General features: G+C 31.9%; 1 protein-coding gene across 3 annotated transcripts; it reads right to left on the bottom strand.

The window, feature by feature from the left end:
* Window positions 1-1,191: 1,191 nt before the first annotated feature.
* LOC127704732 (transcriptional activator protein Pur-beta-like) lies at window positions 1,192-27,413 on the bottom strand. 3 transcript variants are annotated; one of them, XM_052208935.1, is made up of 7 exons: window positions 27,314-27,413; window positions 16,531-16,637; window positions 15,112-15,214; window positions 14,182-14,300; window positions 12,514-12,646; window positions 8,395-8,501; window positions 1,192-6,219 (listed from the first exon to the last, which is right to left on the bottom strand). In XM_052208935.1, exons 1-7 carry the CDS (start codon window positions 27,360-27,362, stop codon window positions 6,076-6,078), a joined length of 762 nt encoding a protein of 253 aa, XP_052064895.1. In that variant the 5' UTR covers window positions 27,363-27,413; the 3' UTR covers window positions 1,192-6,075. The 3 variants fall into 3 exon arrangements, with proteins under 3 accessions (XP_052064895.1, XP_052064896.1, XP_052064897.1); XM_052208936.1 differs by having other exon boundaries at window positions 12,526-12,646; XM_052208937.1 differs by having other exon boundaries at window positions 14,182-14,285.
* Between the last annotated feature and the right edge of the window lie 246 nt (window positions 27,414-27,659).

Below are 27,659 nucleotides of genomic sequence, written 5' to 3'. Positions count from 1 at the left end.
GATGGACTTAGTTTTTCTACCAGTTAACATTACATTCACTCTGTGGTTAAAGTTTTTAAAATTTTAACAACTTTCTTAAACTATCCTGGATTTGTACCAAACTTGGATAGAAGCTTGTTTATGATTAAAAGCTAGTATCTAAAAGGAAATTTTGTTAAAATTTTGTTCCATTTTTTCCGTATTTTACTTATAAATGGACTTAGTTTTTCTTCCAGTTAACATTACATACAGTCTGCAGTTTAAGTTTTTAAAACATTTATTAGATTCATAAACTATCCTTGATTTTTACCAAACTTGGACAGAAGCTACTTACAATCAAAAGATAGTATAGAGAGGAATATTTTTATTAATTTTTTTCCTCATTTTTGTTGAGCCTGTGATTAACAGCAAAAGTAGGCGAGACACTGGGTTCCGCGGAACCCTTACGAATTTTTTGCTGTTGTAACCCTTTCAGGCAAAGTTCCGGTACATGGTTTTTTGCTGTTTTGTATTTGCCATTTTGGTTTTTCTTATGGCATACACTTTATTTATTTGGATTTCCAAACATCAGCAAACCTGATGAAGATTATCTAAGAAACATGCGTTCTCTGTTTATAAAACTAAGGTTCTGACTCCTGCAGGCAAAGTTGACCTTAGATGAATTTGGCTTTTTGTTTTTGGTCCTATTTGTTCATAAAGCTTTTTATGTGTTATGGTCTTGTGCATTCCCTGGCTTTCAAATGTTTGGTTTAGAGTTTTTCTGATGAAGGAAAATCCAGAATAGGGTTTTGGACACACACAATTAATAAACTCTTATTTTCATAGTGTGCACTGAAATCATGCTTTTTCAGCAGTTTTATCTTGTGGAATAATTTTTCAGTTTTTGAGTGGGTGTACACATCTTACTAACATTATTACAATCTTTCTCAAATTGTCTGTTTATAAATTTATAAATTATAATGAAATTAAATTTCAATTCCCTCAGGCACAGTAAAACTGTTGGCCTTCGATGAATTTGGCTTTTTTTTTTAGTTCCATTTTGATCATATAGCTCTTCAACTGTTTTGGTTCTCATACATTCTTTCTTTCAAAAAATTGGTTTTGGACAATCCTGATGAAGGTACATCCAGGAAAGTGCTTTGGACGCAAGAAATTCATGAAGTGCTGTTTTCATTTTCTATCTAACATGGCATAAAACACAATGAGTAAAACTAAAGATTGAATCTATATTTCATAATATGCCGTTGTTTTACATAACAAAGTAACAATTCCTTGAGACAATAAAACAAGTGAAGTTTAACAACAAAGTACTGGTATACATAAAAACTGATTAGGGCTTATATTCCTCAACAAAATAAAACAGCACAAGTCTGCAAAGTAAAATGACTCAACAATCAATTATTAGATTGTAATTTACAAATTCAAACAAGATATAATTAATTAATTCTATTTTATATGAAATTCTGAATCTGTGCACATGTTAAAATTAATCATGCATCAATTCTCAATCATTATTGCACATTTATCTTTTAAGTTACGCCTGGCAAGTATAGTTGCCAATATTTCTCAGTGTGCATACAAGTAAATATTTTTTATATAGTATCAACAGAATTTTCAATGAATTATAACAATTTCAAATGAACTAACTTTTATTTTAAACTTGATGTCAAAACAGAATTTTTGAATACTTGCTTATTCAACGATCTTGAACTGTTTATAGCGAATTATTTTTTTACCATATCAGATTCATTATAAGCTAAATTACCTATATTTATTAACTGATCAGATTTCAAACCAAAAAGTATAATTGTAACTATATTATATAACCCTGTGATACAGTGATCAGGCAAACCAGTACTTCATAAAAAGCATGCACATCCAATTTCTCTCTTGATATGAACAAATTAAATATAAATATACCTTTTTTACAGAGATGAAGGGTGGCTTGAATATAACAGCATCCGGAAAATCTAAAGCAAATTTTGACATCTATAAACTACCAAGCTCTTTTAATAGACAAACATCAACACTACACCGTATCTAGGTCAATGTTAAAATTTGCTTTATAATTTTCAAGGTTTGATAAAATTGCAGTTGCCCAAAATTATTATAACTGTTATTAAATATAAATATATTTCTTCAATAACAAAAATTTAACAAAAGGTTTGTAAAACATCATAATAATAAAATAATAATATCATCAGTTTGACCTTTCAACCTGGTGATATTCCTCTCAAACTGATTATTCCTGTCAATTTGAGTTAATTTTCATTTGAGTCCTCCTTGCTCGTTCTATACCAAGCCTCCCTGTGCATATAAAACTAAAATTTCCAGTTATCCAAGAACTTCTTATCCTTTCTTCAAGTTTATCAATTTTTTCATTCACAAAATTAACTTCCACATTAATGAGTAGCCAAGCAACATATTCTAGAGAATCCCAATAAAAAAAAGATCTAATAATTTTCTGTTTCAATGCTTTTAAAATATGCTAAATTTAAGTAAAAATATGAGTCTGGTTTTAAGCAGGGTAAAAAATCCTTGAATATCTAGAATTCTAGTAATATGAAAAATAAACATAGCACTTCTATCGTTTACATAGCAACCAAATAGCCAATAAAATTAAACCATAATATATATATATATGTATATTTGTTAAAACAAGGTACCCCGGCCTAACAACAATAAGAATGAAAAATTACATGTGAAATGTACAATTTTAACATTATCAACAAACTCATCTTAAAAAATGATATCATTAAATTAGTAAAGATAAGGTTAAGGTTTAATTACAGTTTCAGTCATGATCTCAAGTTCCAAAGTTCTCTCAACACATCTTTAAAATTTCATATGATTAAACAAATTTTAATTTCTGCAAAAGTTAGCTTCACATGTTCAAAAAATAAAACATTACTTAATGCATGAATACTTTTGGACTTGCTTCATATGTCACTACTAGAATTCTTTCACATAAATTTTCAAATCATTTCTTCTTTAATATGAACTGAAACTTATTGTTATATGTCTTCACCTTATCTTGCTTATGTGGATATAGCTGGGGTACAAAAATTTCCATCACATTTTATATAACAAATAACATGTTTTGTTTTTCTGAAGGCATACTTTAGATAATAACAATTTCAATATTTTTTCAAATCCATTTTCTTTGTTCTTGATAAACTACTAAATGGTAAAAAGAAAACAATGCAAACATATTACAATCTATATGAGTGTGGTCTGTTTTGAATTTTCAAAAATAGCACTATCAATTTGTATGTAAAACTAAACATGAAGAAAAAACTAAATGATATAATATAGACCGACAACTTAAACCTGGTTTTTGCAAGAACACACAGCACTTGGTTACTGAGCCACAGCACTGAAAAATACAAGTCAGAAAGACAATTTCAGATTTATAGCCTACTTTTCAATAAACTTAAAAAGATAAGATATGAGGTAAGTATTAAACTAACAGAAAAAAAAACAAAAAGAATAACAAGATATTACTGCCAGTAAACTGAAACCAAACTAATGATTCAACAAGTGTATTGCCAATATATACAAGACTTCCTTTCCATGTGCTGTACAAGCTTCTGTTGAATAACAAGTATTACAGAATCATTAGTCAAAACTTCCAACAAAGAACAGAAATGTTTCTAGCAAATAAAATACACATTCTAAATTGTACTACAACAAAGTTCAAGGTTACAAATTCTTTTAGTGTGCTATATTTGAAAGGTAAGTGATGCCTCATTCCAGAAAAAAAACTTTGCAAACAGGCATGGATAATCATTTTTTTTTTATACATATTAATTTTTTTCATTCCTATCTTAATATCTGCAAGTTTGTTGAGACAATAGCATGATATAACATTTTCACCAAAATTAGCTCATGATTGCAAAGCTTCATCTGTTATGAAACAAACTTTAGGCCAAAGTTAAACAGAAATATTTTAAAACACAAAAGTAAATATGAGTATAGCTAACAAGGTTTTAAGCAGCATGAGTTATTGTAAATAAAGAAGAGAAAATATCAAACTGATCTTCATAAATTAGGAAAACAGATTGTAAAAAGCAGAGACACTCGAAAATATAATATGCATTTCGCTTTTATATCTACTTTTAATAGAAGTATGATTTGTTCCAAGCCAGTTCTCCTTCACTTGAGTAAATGTACAGTTTATTTTTATTTTAATTTTCACAAACTTTTCACCAACTTTTTTCCCATCAGAAAATGCAGTATCAATTAAAAAAATAAGTAGTCGAGTGATTTTTAACCTATCACATACAAATATGTGTATTATATAAAATAAAAACTTTTTTCAATACAAATAATTTGAGATATATAACAAAAAACTTTAACAAGATATTAGGTCAAGAATTGACTCATTTATGATAACTTTGAAAGCATACTAAGAAAGAACTTCCATCACAAAAATGCCACAAGATTTTCCACAACATTTTTAATACTAAAATTAGTTAAGGAAAATTATGCATTTATTTCACAATGTCCTTTACAGTAAGCATGCTCTAAGGTTAACATAAAAAAGGTTAATTAAAGAATCTCATTTATCACCAACAACACTTTGTACAATTCTATCACAGTTGAAGGTATATAAATTATAACACTTTTCCTTATACTGATTGGCCTTTTAATAATAAAATAATGTACATTTCTTACACTTTGTCATCAACAACAAAAGGTTGTTTAAGTCTATGTCTCTATTTTCTATGGATTTTTTCTTTGCTTTTGACATTGGAATGACCAACTATGTTTACAAAAATGTGTTACTTTATAGATCTAACGTAAATTAGACTTTGTAAGCTTGGTAAGATATCTAAAAACAATGTCATAACATTATACGACCGCAAAAATTTTGCAATCGTATAAATATGTTTTCAATACCTTTCACTCAAATTGATATTTAGAACAAATAAGTCCATTGTTTTCCTATGGTGACAAAGTGAAAAAAGTTAAAGATTATATGAAACAAAATATTTGAATATTTGAATTTGTACATTTTCCTGAAACTACAGCATTGTACATAAAACTATTTTGGCATTAATCACCGTCAAAATATCACATGCCTTATCATTACCATAAACAAGATGTCTGTTATTCTTGCAAAATTTTATTTAGTTATGAATTGTTTGATTGATATTTTGTATTTGATGTTTGATGAAATGCAACTAAATAAATAATGTTTAACAAAAATACTCCCTAACACCACAAAAGGCAAATATAAATGGAGGCTATGTATGTACAGTAATGCTGTAATTAAGATATTTCAACACTCAGAAAAAATTATTCAACATTAATTTAACAGTATGAAATATAATTTTTCGAGAATAAATTTTTACAATGATATATTGTTAATGTCAGATATAAATTATCACAGTTTATTTCAGTCGTAAATTCCGATCTCTGTGCGTAACGGTCACTGACAGCAAGGATGATGTAAATGTGTGAACGATAACGGAACCAGCTGCTTGTCCAACTTTGTGTAACACAGAGACAAATGAACCATATCCAGTCAGTCCTGGACAGCTCGTCATTTATGCAACTGTTCGTTTTCTTTTATCTATTATAAATTCATCTAACAATACAGTACATTAACACACAATCATATCATATTTGCCTTTATCCAGAGTAGCTTAAAACCTTGAACCTACACCATTATACAAACTACAGTACATTCAGTAAGAAACTTTCCACAATTATACGATCTTTCCCTATGCCATAAGACATCAGCGTTGTCAAATGTCTTTTGCTTCGTCAACATGGCAAAGGAAATGTGCCTCGTAAAAAATACTGTGCTAGGAATTTTAATTTCATAGATAATTTAAAATCCCACAAAAAATCTCAACAAGGGAAATAGAATGAATAGAGACAACATTTCTTGTGATTCTGACCATAAATGAAAAACACACCATTAATCCTTACAACTATAATCAATCAAAAAACAGCTAAAAATTCTCCTCAAGGACAATCAATTACTGATAAAATTTCACATAACGCAACACCAAGTGCACTTTTTACAAAACATATGGACCAGACCCCCGACGTTGCACATTCCCTCTGTCAGATAGGTATCCATCTTTATTTCGTCTCTTTCAGGTCTTTTGGAGCCTCAGCTGCAGTTCCTGTCTGAGTGGAACCTTCAACGAATTCTGACAACATGTCACGAAATCTGCCCCAAGACCTCTCTGGAATGGTGACGGCAGTGCGATAATTAGATCGTACCTGAAAAAGAATATTTTTTTGTTATAATTTTTACTTTTTTAAACTTTCAACTTATAAATCTTTAGATATAGATAAAACAGCACTATAATGGAAGCGACCCATTAAAAACAGATTCAAACACATAAAGGGGGGGGGGGGGGGGGGGGGGGGAACACCCAAATTAATAAATTGTGGTTGGTAACATTTTCTTAAGAATTTTGTAAGAATTATAAGTTGTAAGTAAATAAACTGCTTCGCTGAATGCAGCTGGATACGCCCGCAGAGGTCCAACCCTGAACAGTTGGGGCAAAAATGGACACAATATTCAAGCTTGATACAGGTCTGAATTTGGATTGTATTAAATATTTGACATATTATAGGTTTCTGAATAAATGTAGTCAAAGAACTTGAAATTGGTTATATGAATTGAATTTATATTCAATTAAAGATTTCTTGCTGTTGTGCAATACACTGTGCTGTTGTGCAATACTTAGTAAATCTGTTGTCAGACTATAAACAATTAAAGTTCAATTAATTCTCAATGTCATATTAGAAATTTATGAAAATGTAAAGGGAGCTTACATCAATAGATATAAATAATTCACCAAAGTTTCATGAGAATTGCCGACAGCATTTTTGAGTTATTGTCCGACATGTTTACGACCGACGGACAGACGGACAACGGTATATCATAATTCGTCCCATAACAGGCGTATAAAATTGAAATTTTATAGTACAGGGGTGAAATTCGTCTCCAACAAAAATAAGTGGAAATGGTGTTTCTGTAAGTCAAAATACAGTAAAAAAAAAAGAAAAAATGACAGAAAAAACATGCTCAAATGGGAAATCCACAGAATACTTTCTTCTAAAAAAAAAGTGCCTACCATACCCACAATGTAGTTAAGTCTGGAACAGCCTAATTTTTTAACCTAATTTTTACAAAGGTGGGAATAGAGATGACAGTTCCTATTTGATGATGTTATATCTGCACGAAGAAATGCAAGAATAAATTGTATTTTTAACATACAAATAATATGCTCTTCCCAAGCAATTCTTAAATAAATAAAAAAGAAAATATTTTTAAATATTTAAAAAATAAATGGGGAATGTGTCCATGGGACACAGATGATGCCCCGCTTGCATATAATGTTATAAAGAGACATACCTAAAGAACTGTAAAAGTGACGCTATTTAAATTTGTACTTGATCTGAGTTTTGTGGTAATAAGCATTGTCTATAAGTTTTATAACATTTAGTTGAGGCAAACTAAAGTTAGAGAACAGAAACGAATATTTCAGCAATTTTTCCATTTGTAAAGGGGCATAAACTCTAGAACGGTAAAAGTGAAGCCACCAAAATTCAAAGTTGATCTGTATTTTGTGGTAATAAGCATTGTGTATAAGTTTCATAACATTTGGTTGAGGCGAACAAAAGTTGGAGAACGGAAACGAAAAATTCAGCAATTTTCCATTTGTAAAGGGGCATAAACTCTAGAACGGTAAAAGTCACGCCACCCCAATTTCAAACTTGATCTGTGTTTTGTGGTAATAAGCATTGTGTATAAGTTTCATAACATTTGGTTAAGGCAAACTAAAGTTAGACAACGGAAACCAATTTTGGGACTTTACGGACAAGGGTAAAACTTAATGCCCCCTCCACTACGGCAGGGGCATAAAAAAGTATATGGAGAGTTTGAAATATAAAGTAAAGTTCCATATTACTCTGTTCTAGCCATAATGGAATTAATGAGTCGCATACGTTTCCAAAGAATATGTCAACAAATGAATCATACTCTGATTGGCCGAAACAGGAAAAATACTAAAATGAAAATTTGACAATATTGCTGGAGCTCATTGATTATGATATGATAATGTATTGATTAAAAGAGAAATAATAAAGACTAGATTCGGTATTTTTCAGTGTTATTAATTTTGACTTGCCCGATGATGACTTTCATTTGTACCGGGCAATCAGACAGCCGTTAATGTTGAACCCTGGAAGGACCATGTATTGAAGGTGGTAAATACTGAATGCAATCATGCCAGAATGTTGGTGGCCTGTGATGCCTACTTTTAAGTGTGTTTATTACACAAAAACACACTAATACAGAAGGACGGTTGTGCTACTACATGTATATCCTTTGCAAAACTTCATTACAAAAGTTTTATCAAGGGCTTACAAAGTTAAAATACAAACCTCTGATACTCTCAGGTAAACTCCACGTCTGTTAGAGCCGACATCAAAATAGAAGACTTTGTTTTCAACCCGTAGGTACTTGCTTTCTGGTAATTCACTCTGTCCTTCTACAAAGATAATATTTACAAGTGTTATGATCTGTCAAACTGGTATATTTAATGTGAAAGTATCAATGTTTGTCTAGAACATGAGAACATGAGCAAGGACATGTTTTCACTGAATTTGAGTAATTTGTTTGACGACTTGAAAAAAAAAAACACCAGATGTTTAAAAAATGTAGGCACAAGAATATCTACAATGTTGATTTTCCTTTTAATATTTCATAGGGCATAACTCCCCCGAACACCAGATGTTAAAAAAATGTAGGCACAAGAATATCTATAATGTTGATTTTCCTTATTTATATTTCATAGGGCATAACTCCTTAACACCAGATGTTAAAAAAATGTAGGCACAACATTTAATAAGATTTGATGACAAGTTTATAACATGGTCTTATGATGATGACAAAAAATACTATAACCATTGCAGGTGAGACCATACAAACACAAAATATTTGCAGATTACCTGTAACAAGGAAAGAATAATACCCCCTTCTTACTTCTATATAAGGCTGTAACAGGAAAAATAATATACTTCCCTTTTGCTAATCTATAAAGCATTAGAGGAATTTATCAAAAGAAAAAAAAACAGGATAAGATGTAGGATTTTCTCCCTACTTATAAACAGACTGAGATACTATGCAGTATATATCATTATTAAAACATTGATTTTTAACCCTAATATTTATTCATTAGTTTTTAGTAAATTATATCATTTATCATAAATATCTCAAGAAAGATTAAACAACAAGATGTACTAGTATATTTTTTATATTCCATCTCTAGGAATTAAATTAAAATTTAGCTAATTATTCTGTATTAATCAGTCAGGGGCGTTACTTAAACAAGTAATTTTTTTTAGTTACTTATATAGGTAATATTTGTTTTTAGAAATTATTAAATTACTCAAAAGAGTTATTTTATATTTCAATAGAAGCATGGACTAAATGTAGTTTTCATGAGTTTTTACATCATTTTATCACATAAAATTAAGAATCTATTAAATTTGATAGAAGTATAGAGATAAAAGGTTACTTTAAAAATAATGACAAAAATATTACTTGAATAAGTTATTTTTAATACATCTTTGAAAGAATTAGTAATTACAATTATTTAAGGAACATATGTAATTGTTTTGGGTTACAAATTATAAATAACTTTAAGTCTTAAGTAAATCACAAGTTTCTATCTATTTACATCTGTCTACCTTCAAGATTTTCAAGGAAAATGATATTTTAATAGTCCCATGAGACCAATATTTGACCAAGCCTCGATATGAAAGATAAGTGCATCAGAAAGGCAATTAGTGTTTCAGGAGGATTAATTTTTATATTTCATGGGAAAAATAACCAGATGACTGTGAAAATTTGTTAAAGCTAGTAAAATCTGTATTAATGGACACCTATAAAAATAATATTTAGAAAAGTTACTTATATAAGTAATATTTGATATAGCCTCGTTTTCAACATTACTTGTATAGGTAATTTTAAAAGTTACTTGTTTAAGTAATGCCCCTGACTGTTTAGGAAGGATAACAATACCAATAATAAAATAAGATGTTCATTGTTAGCAGAGCTCCAGATAAGTTTGCTTTAATATGTTTTATGGATGTTAACTAATATAGTTTTAATTAATTGAATTGGTAATGAAAATATGATGTAATCTAAGAACTACACTGTAGGCATATGAGAGAAATGAAGCTGATTTTTTTAAATACTATCCAAAACACCCAATGACATCCAAATATAAGAAAGTGTAGGTGTCTCATAGTGATCTAATAGAACTGGACATCTAGTTTACTTTGTAAATTAGAGTACTGTAAAGGTTCGTGGGAATTTTTGCAGGTTGTTATTTTTGCGAATTCAATGAATAAATTTCAGCCTGGGTGTTTAATTATTGCATCGAACAAGTGCATCCCTACCTAAATATGGTTTATATGTACCAACTATTCGTGTGAAGGACATTTTGGCCCATTTTACCTGATCATAAAATGAGCAAAAATTTCCTGATTAACAGTATAGATATGTTTGGAGAAAAAGCTTGACATCACTTGGTATCTAAAGTTCACACCTGGAAGTTTCAATGTCAAATGACTATGACAATTAAAATACGAGAATAAAAATATTGAATAATGTTGCTTTATACAAGTGACTATTGAGAACTTTAAGAACTGTGAAAATTAAATAAGGCAAAGTGAATAGGTCTGTAGTGATGTGTACCTATATCATCACAGCATCAGCAAATATTTAACTGGAGCTCTACCAAACATTTGCAAACCAATTTTTTGCTTTGGACTATTGCATAGCAAAACTAATATACACTAAAGCAATAACCATAAAAATCTTAATTCAAAACTTCAGTCTTTTCTTATACCTGGACCTTTTAAAAAAAAATTCTCAAATTGAATTGAAACTTTTTATTGTGCCATTTAATAAAAATAAATCGACGACACAAGACTTCTTTCAATCGGCATTAAAGTAAAATTCTGTAATAACAGAATTAAAGAATACAACAAGAGAGGAAAATGTGGGTAATGTGAAAAAGAAAAAGTGGGAAAAAATCATTTCAAGCAAAATTTTCAGCAAGAAGCAGTGCCTAGTACCATTTGCATTCATAATTTCATAACCAGTTTTTACAAAATATTAAACTGAATTAAACAAGAGTGCACACGCTGAAATGTCTCGCCTTCTTTACTAATCATTGATATTATGTTGATAGTCCTAAATATAAAGCTTTATTACAACTGTCACATAAACTTAACATTAACCAAGTAAACTAAACATTGACCAATGAACCATGAAAATGAGGTCAAGGTCAGATGAACCATGCTAGGCAGGCATGTACAGCTAACAATTCTTCCATACAACAAATATAGTTGACCTATTGCTTATAGTTTAAGAAAAACAGACGAAAACACAAAAACTTAACACTGAGCAATGAACCTTGAAAATGAGGTCAAGGTCAAATAAAACCTGCGTGACTGACATATAGATCATAAAATATTTCCATACACCAAATATAGTTGAACTATTACATATAGTATTAGAAAAAAAGACCAAAACTCAAAAACTTAACTTTGACCACTGAACCATGAAAATGAGGTCAAGGTAAGATGACACCTGCCAGCTAGACATGTACACCTTACAATCATTCCATACACCAAATATAGCTGACCTATTGCATGCAGTATTAGAAAAAAAGACCAAAACTCAAAAACTTAACTTTGACCACTGAACCATGAAAATGAGGTCAAGGTCAGATGACACCTGCCAGCTAGACATGTACACCTTACAATCATTCCATACACCAAATATAGTAGACCTATTGCATACAGTATAAGAAAAACAGACCAAAACACAAAAACTTAACTATAACCACTGAACCATGAAAATGAGGTCAAGGTCAGATGACACCTGCCAGTTGGACATGTACACCTTACAGTCCTTCCATACACCGAATATACTAGACCTATTGCTTATAGTATCTGAGATATGGACTTGACCACCAAAACTTAACCTTGTTCACTGATCCATGAAATGAGGTCGAGGTCAAGTGAAAACTGTCTGACGGGCATGAGGACCTTGCAAGGTACGCACATACCAAATATAGTTATCCTATTACTTATAATAAAAGAGAATTTAACATTACAAAAAATCTGAACTTTTTTTTCAAGTAGTCACTGAACCATGAAAATGAGGTCAAGGACATTGGACATGTGACTGACTGAAACTTCGTAACATGAGGCATCCATATACAAAGTATGAAGCATCCAGGTCTTCCATCTTCTAAAATATAAAGCTTTTAAGAAGTTAGCTAACGCCGCCGCCGCCGCCGCCGCCGTAGCCGGATCGCTATCCCTATGTCGAGCTTTCTGCGACAAAAGTCGCAGGCTCGACAAAAATACTGATAAAGAAGGTATACATATTTTGGCCCACCCTTGCAAAAAGATATAAAATACAAATGCTAACTGATGAGCAGGAATAAAAGCGTATAAAACAACAAATAAAACAATATGTACCATCTGACTCACCGTGGTCGTCCGTACCAAACTCATCTAACAAATCTGTTAAAGCATCTCGAAACTCTATCATTCCTTGTGCAGGAATGGCAATTTGTGAACGAGGTCCACCTCGTGGACGAGTCTGTGCTACCTATTCATGGCAAACAAATCTTATAATATCAATAAACAGTTCATTTGCAAAATTAATTTGCAAGAAAAATTATAGATTGAATTACATGAAGCATTATACTTACTTTGTATCTTTTAAATCTTCCTTACAAATAAATATTCAGGATTATGATACATCACATAATACATTGTATATTTAGGATTATGATATATCACATAATACATTGTATATTCAGGATTATGATATATCACATAATACATTTTATATTCAGGATTATGATATATCACATAATACATTGTAGTGCTTACTTTAAATCATGATATAAGCCTAATGGCCTTTTCATTTTTTGCAACAAGGGTAAATTTTACAGTGTAATGTGTTTCCTGATCGGGAGTTCAGTTACTAAAATATAGTATTATATATATATATGAGAATAATGGGGTCATTTCATTCAAAATATAAATAGATATTTTTGTTTAAGAAATGCACATTTGCAAATTAATTTCATACAGGCACAGTATCAAGGACAGGGAGATTTTCATTTATTTTGTCACCAGTCTGGAAACAAACTACACTGTAGCAGTATCAACTAAAGGTATTGCAAGCAATCTCACATGATATACTGCCCTGAGGAATTTTCATTTAATTCTTAATAAGGGTTAAGGAGAAGCAGATACAAATGTGTACTGTAATGTGCTGATATGACAAAGTCTATCCATATAATGTCACAGTAAACTCCAAAAATCATTTGGGTAAAGATATGAAAAGACAATGCAAAAGTAGTTCATGTGAGTCAAGTTTCACAAAGTCTGTCAAGGGGTTCAGGAGCAGTAGCAGGTTCAAAAGCGAATGGAAAGAAAAATGGATGGACACCCACATCACTATATACTGGTGGGTGCCTGCTTCAAAAAGCAGGGATACAATAAACTGCATTTCCTTGCACCTGAACTGAAACATATTTACATCTGTACTGTGTCGGAAAGACAGAGAAGAGCCCATTTATCAGTCACTCCAATTTCATTTTTCAAAGTTTGAATTTTGTTTCAAACTGCAAAGTAAAATCTGGTGAACATAACATTAAATTGCATAAGGTTGAGGGAATATGCCTAAATTTTGATCTCCATATCAAGCAGCTAACCTCTGGAAGAATGGAAAGCCACTGGAGTCAAAATTCAGGATTTTCATAAGAGGCAGTCAAATTACAGCCCCTGCATGGTAAAGGCTAATAAAATTTGACATTTATTATATTTGCTGAAAAAAATGAAAATTTGTAGATTAGTTTTTGCAGCAACAAATAAGCACCTGATTGTAAAGTCTCAAATCTGATGACTGTAAAATCTAAAATAAAAATAAAATGTCCATCACATTTTAAAAACCTTCTTTTTAACAATTCCAAACAGGTATAAGAGGTAAAAAATGGATTTCACTGGCTTGCATTTGAAATAATCCTGTTTAAAACATTTGAATAAAAACATTTTGTCATTTATTGTCAACATGAATATTTAATATACTGTCTATTACCCCTGTTAGAAAATGCTGGCAACCTAGGCACTTACCCTCAAGAATCTCCCTCGCTGATTTTCCTTGAGGTCTAGGTAGTAACGTCTATTGTCTTTAATCATGGTTTCACTTTTCAGTTTACCGTCTTCAGGTAGATTATCTGGGTTAGGAGGACCTACAATGCAGTAATTTCAGTGTTCCCAAACAACAGGGAGTAAAGAAGACAATAATATACAAGATGAAAATGAGAGCTGCATGTAATATCTATACATATTTAATAACATATTACAAAACTTTTGCTGATATTCAGTTTACCAATATCTGATAATTTCTATGCCAGAGAGACTAGAATTAGGTGATCCAGTTATCACAGATCCCTTGCGAAAATTCTTTAACTGCAAATGCCATAACCAAAACTCAAATTGAAAGTGACTTATTTCTTTTGTTTTAGAACATTGCATTAAATTGAAATGATTTTTTATTAAATAGTACTTTCATTTTCACTAAAAAAGGGAATACAAAAAAATATAAAAAAATTATGGGAATTAAGGAGAAAAACTCTTCAAAAGTAAATTGCAAAACCATCAACATCAAACTGACCTGTATTATATGATCTATGACACTGTGTTCAAATTAAAAACATTTGATCAAGCTGTACTACAGATATTATCTAACTTGTAAAGAAAGGATGAACAAACCTGTGGCATCACTTAATTTACCCTCCCTCCCCAATTCCACTATGAGGGGGCTATAAATATCAGTTATCCACTCGTGCAATCTGTTCATGCAAATATTAAAACTTAAAAAATAATTTTTGTTAAAGTTTCTAGCAAAAAGATGTTTAATGATTAGTTATCCAAAATATGTGTCCAGTAAATCATTCTCAAACACCTTAGTTTTTTTAGGCTATGCACTCTTGTGTGACCCAAAGGAAAAAATTTAAATATAACTATCTAGAGATGGGGAAAAAAAAGATTACAAGTTACCAAGTGATGCGTAATGTTCACTAAAATCTGTTAGATAATCCCTGAATTCTGCAGCGGTAGACATTGCCAACAGGAGGCGACTTTTCTTCCCTCCTGCACCTACCTGTAACATATGATAGGTATTGTCATCATTTTTATATTATATATATTTATATTGTTGATATTGTTAATGTTTCTGTACTGACAACCATGACTTTTGTTTAAATATTATGAGTAGAACAATTTACTAGAATGTAGGTACAAACTTCGACTAATAATGACTCCAGTGTGTATATCAATTGATCAAGCACAGATGACAGTCATCTCATGTACTGATCTACAGGTGTCAATTTTGCCAGTTTATCTAAATCATCTGTAAACAAATGGTTCACACTAAAACCTGAAATTTAGGAAGTAATATACCAGACCTTATAGATCAGAATCATTTACCTGTCAAAGTTTGTGGCATGATTGCAACACCAATGGAAATTCAAAAAAATTCAAGTCGGTCAGGTCCAGTTAATCTGATAATTTCCAACACCTCTGGTATTAGTATGTTGTCTTGACCTCTAGGTTTTTGTATTGAGCTGCTGTCTCATTAACATATACTTTACATTTGTAGGTCTACAAGTCTTTTGTTGAAGATCTTACATGTATCATGTGTATGTTGTCTTGACCTCTAGGTCTTTGTATTGTTATGGTGAGCTGCTGTCTCATTAACATTTACTATAGGTCTACAAGTCTTTTGTTGAAGATCTTACATGTATGTTGTCTTGACCTCTAGATTTTTGTATTGTTTTGGTGAGCTGCTGTCTCATTAACATATACTATACATTTGTAGGTCTTCACAAGTCTATTGTTAAAGATCTTATATGTATGTCTTGACCTCTAGGTTTTTGTTATTGTATTGTTGTGCTCTCTCATTGACATACATGTATATACAAGTACCCTACATCAGCTTTTAATGAAAATTTTGTAACATTTGTTAATAAACTAGTTGTATGCTAAAGGAAATTATTCAGTTCAAGACAGTTGGACATCCAAAAACAGTATTCAACAGAAAATTGTTTTATATGAGATTCAAAATTCATTTTGCCAAATATATATATGTCTTACGGAGAAAGTAAGTATAAAGTAGACAATAGTCAGTGCTGCTTTGTATTTGTACTTCAAGATTGGTATTTTATTAAAGCGAAAAGGCAATTATTGAACAAAAATTTACATTTTCTAGCTGAAATCAGTAATAGCAAATGATTCATTGTCATAAATCTAGTGGTCAAGACCTGATAAGAGTTATCATATATTGGGATATTTTCACATACATGTGTCTATTTTTCGCAGAAGACATTAATCATAGATATAATGTTCAATCTTAGGTCAAAACTGTGAACAAAACAACGATGCTAAAATAACCCGATATACAAAATAACAAATACAAACTTCTGCTATTTTGATAAATCTTCCTCGTCTGTTTTGTTTGACATCTAAATAGAATCTCTTTGACTGAATCTGCAAAGTTTTTGTTGCCAGCTCCTGCTCACCAGAGCCTAAAATATATGAGTGGTCAAATAAGACATAAAATAAATGAGGGCTCCAATAAGACATAAAATAAATAAGTGGTCCACTAAGACAATCAAAATTGCATAAAAAACCCTTTTTTTCAATACCATAGTTATGCTAGGCAAATATATTAGAGTGACTTTTCATTTTGAATCTTAGAGGCAGAAGTGATGAGTCTTTAGAGAAAAGTACACATATATATGCATTCACATACACTGCTACAATGTTAGTTTGCTCCAATACTATTTTGTCTTCTATGAATCCAATTTGCATTGTTTCATGTAATTTTAAGTGACATATAAACATGATAAATGTAAGTATATACATGTATATGTATGATTGATTGACTGATTGATGATTGCTTTGTGCCACCTTAGCACATCATTTTAATGTAACTCTTGTTGTCACTTGTAAGGCATCTATACCATTTAGATATAGATATACAACACTGTAGCAGAATTAAAAGAATAGGAAAAAAAATATAGCGTCTTGTTTCACATAAACTTTACATCATCAATGCTACATGAAAATGAGGTCAAGGTCAGATGAACCCTACCTGACTGACATGTACACCTTAGTTACAATCATTCCTTACACCAAATATAGTTGAACTGTAATCAGGGTTCGACACTAACGCTAGTCCGCTAGCCCGAGGCTAATAAAAATTAGGGAGGCTAGTCAAGTTTTCATCACAGTAGTCCGACGGGCTAGTCAAAATTTTGTTTATAACTAGGAATTTTACAAAATTTTATTTGTCAACAAATCCCACATTTTTTGCTGACCTTTGCTGTCTTTATTGTACAGTTTATTCACGTATATTTTGATTGTCAGACATTTTTAACATGAAAGGTACTTTTTGGGGAGGGGAAAGAAACTGAAACAATGATGGTACTTAATACATTGAAAACCAAGTGTGTTAGAAACGCCGTGATGATTCTGATCAGAAACCTGGAAGTCAAAAGTGCTTTCAGAATATCAAAATAATAACATGAATACAAAATTTACATACATTACTACCGATGCCATCACTGTTTGGGAAAATTGTACAACTTATTGGGAGGAATTTTAAGCCATTTTTTTTAGTAATTGGGAATTTTCTTTTAGGGAAAAAGCTGTATTTCGGATGTAATTTGAGGCAATATCACCGACATATAATATATACTAAATTATAGGTCTCTGGTAAAAATATACAGATTTTTAGGAATAAAATTTCGTCCTGCAAAAAAAAAAACAAAAAAAACCTGACAAACAACAAGGGAAAAGAAGGAGCCCATGAAGAATTATGATAAAAAACAGCAAGGGCAAACCTTTCCTCTTTTGTTGGTGTATTTGTAAATCCCTTCCTTAACCATCTTCATTAAAGACACTAGTAATAATGATAAATAAAATGAGGAGGATGATGAAGTAATGAAAGGGGTCTTCAAAGTAAGTCGAACACATTCTTAATATAGATGATTAAAATATGTGAAATTTTTTTATTTTTTTTGGTATTTTTTATTAGCAAACCAGTGAAATTTCATGAAACAAAACATGTTCAAAACCCTCTGGAAATGCTCCAGAACACAGGATTTTGCTTCATTTGTATCAAAATTTTCTGGGGGGCGGGGGCATGCCCCCAGACCCTCATAGATAGGGCTGTGCCGTTGGCACAACCATCCAAGTGCCTTCGACACTTGGAGGGCTAGTGATTTGAAAAGAGGACTAGTAGAATAATAATTTAACTAGTCCTGCAGGCTAGTACATACATTTAGTTAGTGTCAAACCCTGGTAATCAGTTGCATCTATCTTGCAATGATTCCACACACCAAATATAGTTATCCTTTCACTAATACTCTCATAGTACATGTAAATGATTAAAGAGTACATTTTTCCAGCACACACTGAACCATTTAAATGAGGTCAAGGGCAACAGAAATTTGCCAGACAGAATATACTGCCAGATTCCTGTCTGGCATTCTTCTACTTTTGTTGCAGGTGCGACAAAAATCATTATGATATCTACTACACTCTGAAGCAGTGCTCTAGGATTCCCATTTCTGTCACCCATGGAAAGTAAATTTCCATCACAGGAAAGTGTAATTCAAATCGTGAACTTCACTGTGCAGTAAAAAATTATGCCTGGTGGGAATTTCTTTGATCCTTTATTGGAGTATGTTCATTGTTGGTATAACACTTTAATCCTCAAAAGCAGTACATCTGCTGCTATTGTAACAAAAATCGCTAATGGTTTATGATTGGTTATCAAAAATCGCTAATGGTTTATGATTGGTTATCAAAATATCATCTTCATTCAGGAAGCATAAAACTTCAATTGTGCCGGGAAAAAACCAAAGAAATCCTTAATGAAAATCCGTTGTAGATATAAGAACAATATCAGGATAGACATAATCCTGTTCACAAAGGGATTTTTAACTCCGTTTTACTATGTTTTCTACAAAATCAACAAAAAAAATGTTGATACATGAAAAGTTTAGGTGTAAGTATCAACCATTATGTGTGCCTTTTGAGAAACAGAATATAGTTACCTCAACCAAGGAAGACCAGATAGCTGGAATCAAAGGACAGATGAAAATAAATGGGGAATCTGTCCATGGGACACAGATGATGCCCCCGCTTGCATATAACTTTATAAAGGGGCATAACTCAGGAACGGTAAAAGTGACGCTACCCAAATTCATACTTGATCTGAGTTTTGTGGTAATAAGCATTGTGTATTTATAAGTTTCATAACATTTGGTTGAGGCAAACTAAGTTAGAAAACGGATATAAAAAATTCAGCAATTTTCCATTTGTGAAGGGGCACAACTCTAGAACGGACACCACCAAAATTTAAACTTGATCTGTGTTTTGTGGTAATAAGCATTGTGTATCAGATTCATAACATTTGGTTGAGGCAAACTAAAATAAGAGAACGGAAATGTAAAATTCAGCAATTTTTCCATCTGTAAAGGGACATAACTCTAAAAAGGTAAAAGTGATGCCACCCAAATTTCGGGACGAACAAACGTACGACCAAGGGTAAAACTTAATGCCCCCTCCGCTACGGCGGGGGCATAAAAATAAATAAAGAATGTGTCCATGGGACATGTCCGCTTGTAGATACATGTATATGGCAAATTATGCAATTTTTAATTTACAAAGGGTCATTACTCAAGAACAGAGAAAGTGATGCCACCCAAATTCTAACTTGATCTGTGTTTGGTGGTAATAAGCATTGTGTGAAAATTTCATAACATTTGGTAGAGCAAACTAAACTTAAGTGTGTGGAAATGGCAAATTTAGCAATTTTTTCATTTATAAAGGGACACAACTAGAGAACAGTGAAAGTGACGCCACCCTAATTCTAAGTTGATCTGTGTTTTGAGTATTAGTTTCATAACATTTGGTAGAAGCAAACTAAAGTTAGACTACAGAAACTAATTTCGGGATTTACATACAAAGGTAAAACTTAATGTCCCCTCTGCCACGACGTAGGCATAAAAATGATTAATAGTTTATCAGAGTCTATCCAATAAATTTATATTATTGCATTACTAGGTTTTTTTTAACCCCGTACTGGATGACTATGATAAAGATTTTGCCTTCCAAGTATTTTCAATAAAATCTGGGAAAGTGAAACAATGTTTATGTGGGTAAGTGATTTTATACCATCACTTTCCCTTGGAAAATTTGAATAAATGAAAAATCCTAGAGCACTGTGTAAAACTGACAACACTCTTATACAAATTTCAAGCAAGAGATAGGTGGTCTGAAGAAAAATGTACCACATACATGTATAATACGTGTATGTTTAGCAGAATTAATCTGTGTTCTTATTGATTTTCATAATTTTAATGGCTTAACTATATAAATTACATAATAAAAGGTTAGAAATATGCATTAAGCATGAGCAAAATAATCAATACAAGGGTGGTCAAAGGGTCGTAGTAAAGAAAATGTATAGTATTGATTGACAAGCCCCAACATTCCACTCATTACCCCTTATAAAGGACAATTTCACTATAGGTTTGAAGTGACAGATGCATAATAGATTTTAAAGATATGTTAGTTACTTAGTCATGTTAGTCATGTTAGTGCCCCTTGATTTCTGAATCCCCACAATACCAAATATGAAGTGTGCTCATAACTTGACTGGTTAAATTGTTAAATTCATTTTTTTAACTTATGACTTCTAAAATATTCCACTCATCATGCTTATTTTATATAATCATAAGATTCTGAGGAATTCATCACACTTAACCACAGGCTCATCAGCCTATTCTTGTAAAAATGCTGTCAGGCCTGTAAAAATCATCTCTACACTCTACAGGCCCACCAGCCCAGGCTTGTAAAAATGCTGCAGGCCTGTAAAAATCATCTCTACAGGCCAATAGAATCTAACTAATATTTTAGTAAAATTCAGTTTCGGGGTCTGTAGATTCAAAAGTTTAATGCAAAGACTGCTGAGGGCACAATAACTGCTGTTTAGAGTTCATATGAACTAAAATGTGTTATTTCCACAGACTAAAACATCAATTACAATTCTAACAAATGCAAATTCAGTCACTTTCGTCAATAAACATGATAAACAGTGAAAGAAAAAAACAAACAAAAAAGGGCAAAGTCCATGCATTTCTTTTATATAACATTTTAAGGCCATCCCTAGGCCTGTGTTTGTCAAATTTCTATAGTGCCTGAAAGTTTTAACTACAAGCCAATAGAATTTAGTCAAAATTTTCAAAAAAATGAGTACCAGGCCTGTGGCTGCAAAAGTTTTAAGCAACGACTGATAAATGATTTAATGAGTCAAAAGTTAAATAACCAGAAAGTATCTTCTTAACATGGACTTTAAGCTATATCCATGATTGAGTGCACAATGACAGTCAATATAAAAAATTCTTAAGGGTTCCGCGGAACCCAGTGTCTCGCCTACTTTTGCTGTTAATCGCAGGCTCAACAAAAATGAGGAAAAAAATAAATAAAAATATTCCTCTCTATACTATCTTTTGATTGTTAGTAGCTTCTGTCCAAGTTTGGAAAAAATCCAGGATAGTTTATGAATCTAATAAATGTTTTAAAAACTTAAACTGCAGACTGTATGTAATGTTAACTGGAAGAAAAACAAAGTCCATTTATAAGTAAAATACGGAAAAAATCAAACAAAATTTTAACAAAATTTCCTTCTAGATACTAGCTTTTAATCATAAACAAGCTTCTGTCCAAGTTTGGTACAAATCCAGGATAGTTTAAGAAAGTTGTTAAAATTTTAAAAACTTTAACCACTGAGTGAATGTAATGTTAACTGGCAGAAAAACTAAGTCCATTTATAAGTAAAATACGGAAAAAATGGATTTTTTTTTTTACAAAATTTACTTCTGGATACTATCTTATGATCATAAACAAGCTTCTTTCCATGTTTGGTAGAAATCCAGGATAGTTTAAGAAAGTTATTAAAATTTCAAAAACTTCAACCACAGAGTGAATATAATGTTTCTTGGCAGAAAAACTAAGTCCATTTATAAGTAAAATACGGAAAAAATGGATTTTTTTTTTTACAAAATTTACTTCTGGATACTATCTTATGATCATAAACAAGCCTCTTTCCAAGTTTGGTAGAAATCCAGGATAGTTTAAGAAAGTTATTAAAATTTCAAAAACTTTAACCACAAAGTGAATGTAATGTTTCTTGGCAGAAAAACTAAGTCCATTTATAAGTAAAATACGGAAAAAATGGAATTTTTTTTTTACAAAATTTACTTTTGGATATTATCTTATGATCATAAACAAGCTTCTGTCAAAGTTTGGTAGAAATCCAGGATAGTTTAAGAAAGTAATTAAAATTTCAAAAACTTTAACCACAGAGTGAATATTTGTGGACGCCGCCGCCGCCGACGGAATGTAGGATCGCTATGTCTCGCTTTTTCGACAGAAGTCGAAGGCTCGACAAAAAACCAATTGTTCAGAGAACAATTGAAGGTCTTTCCACCCATAAAGATCAATTTTGATATAGAACTATTAAAATATCATAGCCAGCATCAAATGATAGCTTATTGTACACTGATTCCAAAAATATATGGTTTCTATACATTTTTTTTCTAAATAAGGGAGATACATTGTTACTTCTAATTTTAAAAATGTCACTTCTGGTTTTTTTTTATAGTTTACTTGATACTGATTCCAAAAATATATGGTTCAATATACTTTTATATTTAATAAGTACAAAAAATAGCTACTTCCGGTTTACACATGGCAGGGAAAAACTTAACGGTTGCCCAGGGCGACCAGAAATTGACCTGGGCGATCTTTTTATTCAGTTGTGGTAGCCCAGGTGGCGAATTGAAAACAAAGTACTCGACAGACGGAAATCCCCTGTTTACCGTGGCTCCAAGTGCCAGCTACTTCACTGACAAAAATATAAATTCAAAAAGAAGAAAAAATCTTAAAATGTATACAGGCAAGTGTCTAGAGTCGTATTGTCGCAAAGTCGCGGTCGCGATAAACAAGGATGTAAAATCAGTGTTTACCTTTGACTAAATATAGTTCACGTTAATTCAGGTCACTGATTGGTCGTCTATTTAAAGTCCGGAAAGTATCGTATGTTTGCAAGGATAACAAGAGAAACGTTCCAATGGTCATTTTCAATATGAAGCGATCAAATACCCTGTTCGGTTTTGGCTTCAAGAAAGCGAAGAAATTCAGAGAAGATGACAATAGCATGTTATGAAATAATATCAGTCAAATAAAAGAACGTATAATATATAATGTTGTTAAGAATCTGGAAAACAGTACCTTTTGTAGTTCCCTTTTCAAAGCCCACGTGGTGTCCAGAGAATGAAGGTCAAAAACGAAAGTAGAATATTGTCGACCACAAATAAATAACATTAGTTCAAAATGATTTTAGTTTCCTACTTACTGAACAGTTTACAAAAAAGAGAAAATCAGAGGAGATATCAATTTTATGACAATGCTTTTGAAATATGTGTACAAGTCTTTTGAGAAAAAAGGGGGTCGATCATTTGTTTACAAATGTACGTAGTTACGCAAAATAAATCGATCAAGATATTTAATAAATTAGATTATTAAAGAAATAAAATTAAATATTTCATCGATCATCTACATGTATTTAAGGACAGAGAATTCTTTAGTTGTCTTAAAAAGATATTAAAAAAAAAACTGGTACACAGGGTATGAAGATTCCCATTTTGTAAATGATTTTTTTTTATCAAATTTGATTGAAGTCAACAACAAAAATAAGACAAAATTTACATTTTCCCAAGCATCTAAATCACCTCCAGGTATGCTCAGAATGCAGGGTTTTGAGTCTAAAATTTCAAAATTTTCTTGGGGGGGGGCATGCCCCAAAACCCCCCTAGCAAGTTCAGCCCGCTTCACGGGCTTCACCGGTGATACTCATAGTGAAATAAAGTGGGCTACTAACTTTTTGTCTTGGCTAACTGATTTTCAAGTCTAGTAGCCCAGCTGGCTACTGGCCTTACAAAGTTAAGTTTCACCCCTGCATGGTCACTTCTGGTTGGCTTTTCCATGGTCAAGTGGCTTGCAATGTAATGCAAAAATCCCATGGCTTTATCATGTATACATGTGAGGTAAAAGCAAAGGTCAATATCTAGAACGTCAAATTTACCAATGACCTTGAGCTCAATTTCAAGGTCATAAACCAAGGGCTTCAAATCAAAAGACCATAGGTCTTTATTATACATGTTTAATGAGTTATATCACTATATGCCTAATTTTTAATATAAGAGGGGAGAAAACTCCAATTTAATGTCAGTGTACCCTTTCAACCAAAATTTATGTGTTACGACATGTCGCAACTTACAATTTAGTAATAAAATGCTCCGCTGGGCGCAGCTTGATATGACCGCAGAGGTCGAACCCTGAACAGTTTGGGCAAGTATGGACACAACATTCAAGCTTGATACAGCACTGAATTTGGATTGTGATTAAATATTTGACACAGTATAGGTTTCTGACACAGAATGAATGTGGTCTAAGAACTTAAAAATTTTTAATTTACCTATTCAAACCATATCATTATTATTTGCTTTTATTTATAAATCAGAAATAACTAATTTAAAATGGAAAATTTTAAAGAAAAAAAAAGGAAAAAAAAATCCCTCCCCCCAAATTTTTTGAATCCCCTTATGATTCATCACCCCCAAACTCAATCCCAGCCTTCCCTTTGTGGTATGGTACCTAGCAGTACAATTTCAGAGAGATCCATACACTTGAACACAAGTTATTGTCTGGAAACTAGAAAAATGCTTGTTTTTAGGCCCCAAATTCCTAAACTTTTAGGGCAATTACCCTAAACTCAAACCCAGCTTTCCCTTTGTGATATGGAACCTTGTAGTACAATTTCATAAAGATCCATACACTTACACACAAGTTTTTGTCCTGAAACTAGAAAAATGCTTGTTTTTTGCCCCTAATTCCTTAAATTTTGAGGCAATTATCCCCAAAATCAATCCCAGCCTTCCCTTTGTGGTATGGTACCTTGCAGTACAATTTCAGAGAGATCCATACACTTGAACACAAGTTATTGTCTGGAAACTAGAAAAATGCTTATTTTTGGCCCCTTATTCCTAAACGCTTTGGGCAATTACCCCAAACTCAATTCCAGTTTTCCCTTTGTGATATGGAACCTTGTAGTACAATTTCAGAAAGATCCATACACTTACACGGCGAGGGGTCTGGGGGCTGCTTAATTTCCCCCGAAGCTCTGGGGTAAATTAGTCAAAATCCTGCATTCGTGCACTCTTCTGGCAGCAAAATTGTTTATTTTAAAATCATGATTTTATATAGAAAGGTTTTGAAATTTCTAAAAAAATCCGTAAAGGTTCCACAGAACCCAGTGTCTTGCCTACTATTGCTGTTAGTTGCAGGCTCAACAAAAATGGGGAATAAATTATTAAAAATTTTCCTCTAGATACTATCTTTTGATTGTAAGAAGCTTCTATCCAAGTTTGGTAAAAATCCAGGATGGTTTATGAATCTAATGAATGTTTTAAAAACTTAAACTGCAGACTGTATGTAATGTTAACTGGAAGAAAAACTAAGTCCATTTATAAGTAATATACGGAAAAACAGGAAATAAATTTTTACCAAATTTCCTTCTAGATACTCGCTTTTTATCATAAACAAGCTTCTGTCCAAGTTTGGTAGAAATCCAGGATAGTTTAAGAAAGAAAGTTATTAAAATTTTTTAAAACTTTAACCATCGAGTGAATGTAATGTTAACTGGCAGAAAAACTAAGTCCATTTATAAGTAAAATACGGAAAAACAGGATTTTTTTTTTACAAAATTTACTTCTGGATACTATCTTATGATCATAAACAAGCTTCTGTCCAAGTTTGGTAGAAATCTAGGATAGTTTAAGAAAGTTATTAAAATTTCAAAAACTTTAACCACAGAGTGAAAATTTGTGGACGCTGCAGACGACGGAATGTAGGATCGCTATGTCTCGCTTTTGTGACAAAAGTCGCAGGCTCGACAAAATGGGTTGGTAAAGAAAGTATTCATAATCGAAAAATCGGGAGAAGGGTGTATAAATTTCCATACGAGAAAAACAACAGCGACAGAGAAATTTTCATCTTCAGATCGATCACTGCTTAACTTTATTCATCGTCTTTTAAAAATAAAATAATCACAAAAGTTTATAATGCAAGGTGCAGTATCAAAATTGAAAATGACGCCGCACTTCTGTTTCATGTGGAACGGAACCAAATGGATGTGCTCCGGATACAGGAGTTTTATTTCCATAGCAAGAAGCATTCGCACAAACTTCGTAAACAAAGTCGTAAGACTCAGATTCATATTGAAAGTATATTGTTAAAATTTCTGTTTTTTAAATATTTACTTACACTGAAAAAGTGGGCGACCACTAATTTCAAACCCTGGTATGGATAAGGATTTTCCTGAACCCGTGCTATTTTGCTTAAAAGAGTTATTCTTTCAGTTCAATAGAAATATTGCTACTTAATCTACTTTTTGTTCAATGCGATTTTCACCCGATTATGATTTGGGAAAATGAACATATATTAGTCATATGACAATAAATAGTATTTTATTGGGGGATTGCCACTCCTCAAGTCATATGGCAATAAGGAGTATTATTTTGGGAAATTGTCACTCCTGAAGTCATGTGAAATAAAAATCTAGTTTGATCTTTTGCCAACATCTTTCAGTTTCACACCTACAACTTCAACCTATTCTGATAATACGAATGAAGGTACTCAAACTTGGCTTTGCTAAGCTATTTTCGTATTAAGATTTCAATCGTTTCTAAGGTTCATGTTTCCGATTGATGCTAAATAGTTCGCAAGTGTTCTAAATTTGATCCAAAATCAGGTCATTTTCTCGCCATTTTGATTTTACCAGCTGACAAACAACCACCTTGCTATGAAATAAACGTTATTCCATCTGCATAACACCAATAACAAACTAATGCATATTCTAGCTAATGACAAACACAACGAAACCTGAATCAAGGACACACACTTCAAATGCAATCCCGCTTTCTGTCAAAATATTTTGGACCGACCAGGTCATGAAGTCAAACACGTTTTTTTGAACTTTGTCAGCATTATTTAGTAATAAGGCAGGTTTGCAGAGACAAAACAGATAGAGAAATATTTAAGTAATATAGTTTCAAGCAATATGTACCCTGTCCCTGCTGCTCCTGTTGTTCATCACCGCTCTCCCGGTCCGACATGGTGCAACCCTTCCTGTTCTGCCTCAAAGCCTCCTTCTAAACCCTCATGAATAATTCATGACCTAATTAGTGTCTTGATAATAAATTATTTATTTGAACATTTAAGATACTCTGTATATTCCTGGGATAATAATCAAAATCTGATGAAAACAGAACCAAAGTCTTATTTTTTTAGATGTTAAAAAAACAATATTTTTGTCGTGAACATCAATAAATATGACCCTTCACTGTCGTTGACGTCACAAAAAATGTTTGAAACCCGCGAAGATATGAAGACGAGGAACAAACATTTAAGTT

Source organism: Mytilus californianus, unplaced genomic scaffold, assembly GCF_021869535.1.
Source record: "Mytilus californianus isolate M0D057914Y unplaced genomic scaffold, xbMytCali1.0.p SCAF_6, whole genome shotgun sequence".
NCBI classification, from domain to species: Eukaryota; Metazoa; Mollusca; class Bivalvia; order Mytilida; family Mytilidae; genus Mytilus; species Mytilus californianus.
This window is presented reverse-complemented; position numbering and strand designations above follow the sequence as displayed.

Excerpts from the sequence above, each read along its gene's own strand:
- LOC127704732 (XM_052208935.1), bottom strand. The coding sequence starts at position 27,362 with ATGTCGGACCGGGAGAGCGGTGATGAACAACAGGAGCAGCAGGGACAG. Across the intron at positions 16,638-27,313 it reads ACAGGAGCAGCAGGGACAGG|GCTCTGGTGAGCAGGAGCTG; the intron begins GTACATATTGCT and ends CATATATTTTAG. Across the intron at positions 12,647-14,181 it reads AGCGAGGGAGATTCTTGAGG|GTAGCACAGACTCGTCCACG; the intron begins GTAAGTGCCTAG and ends TGCCATGAATAG.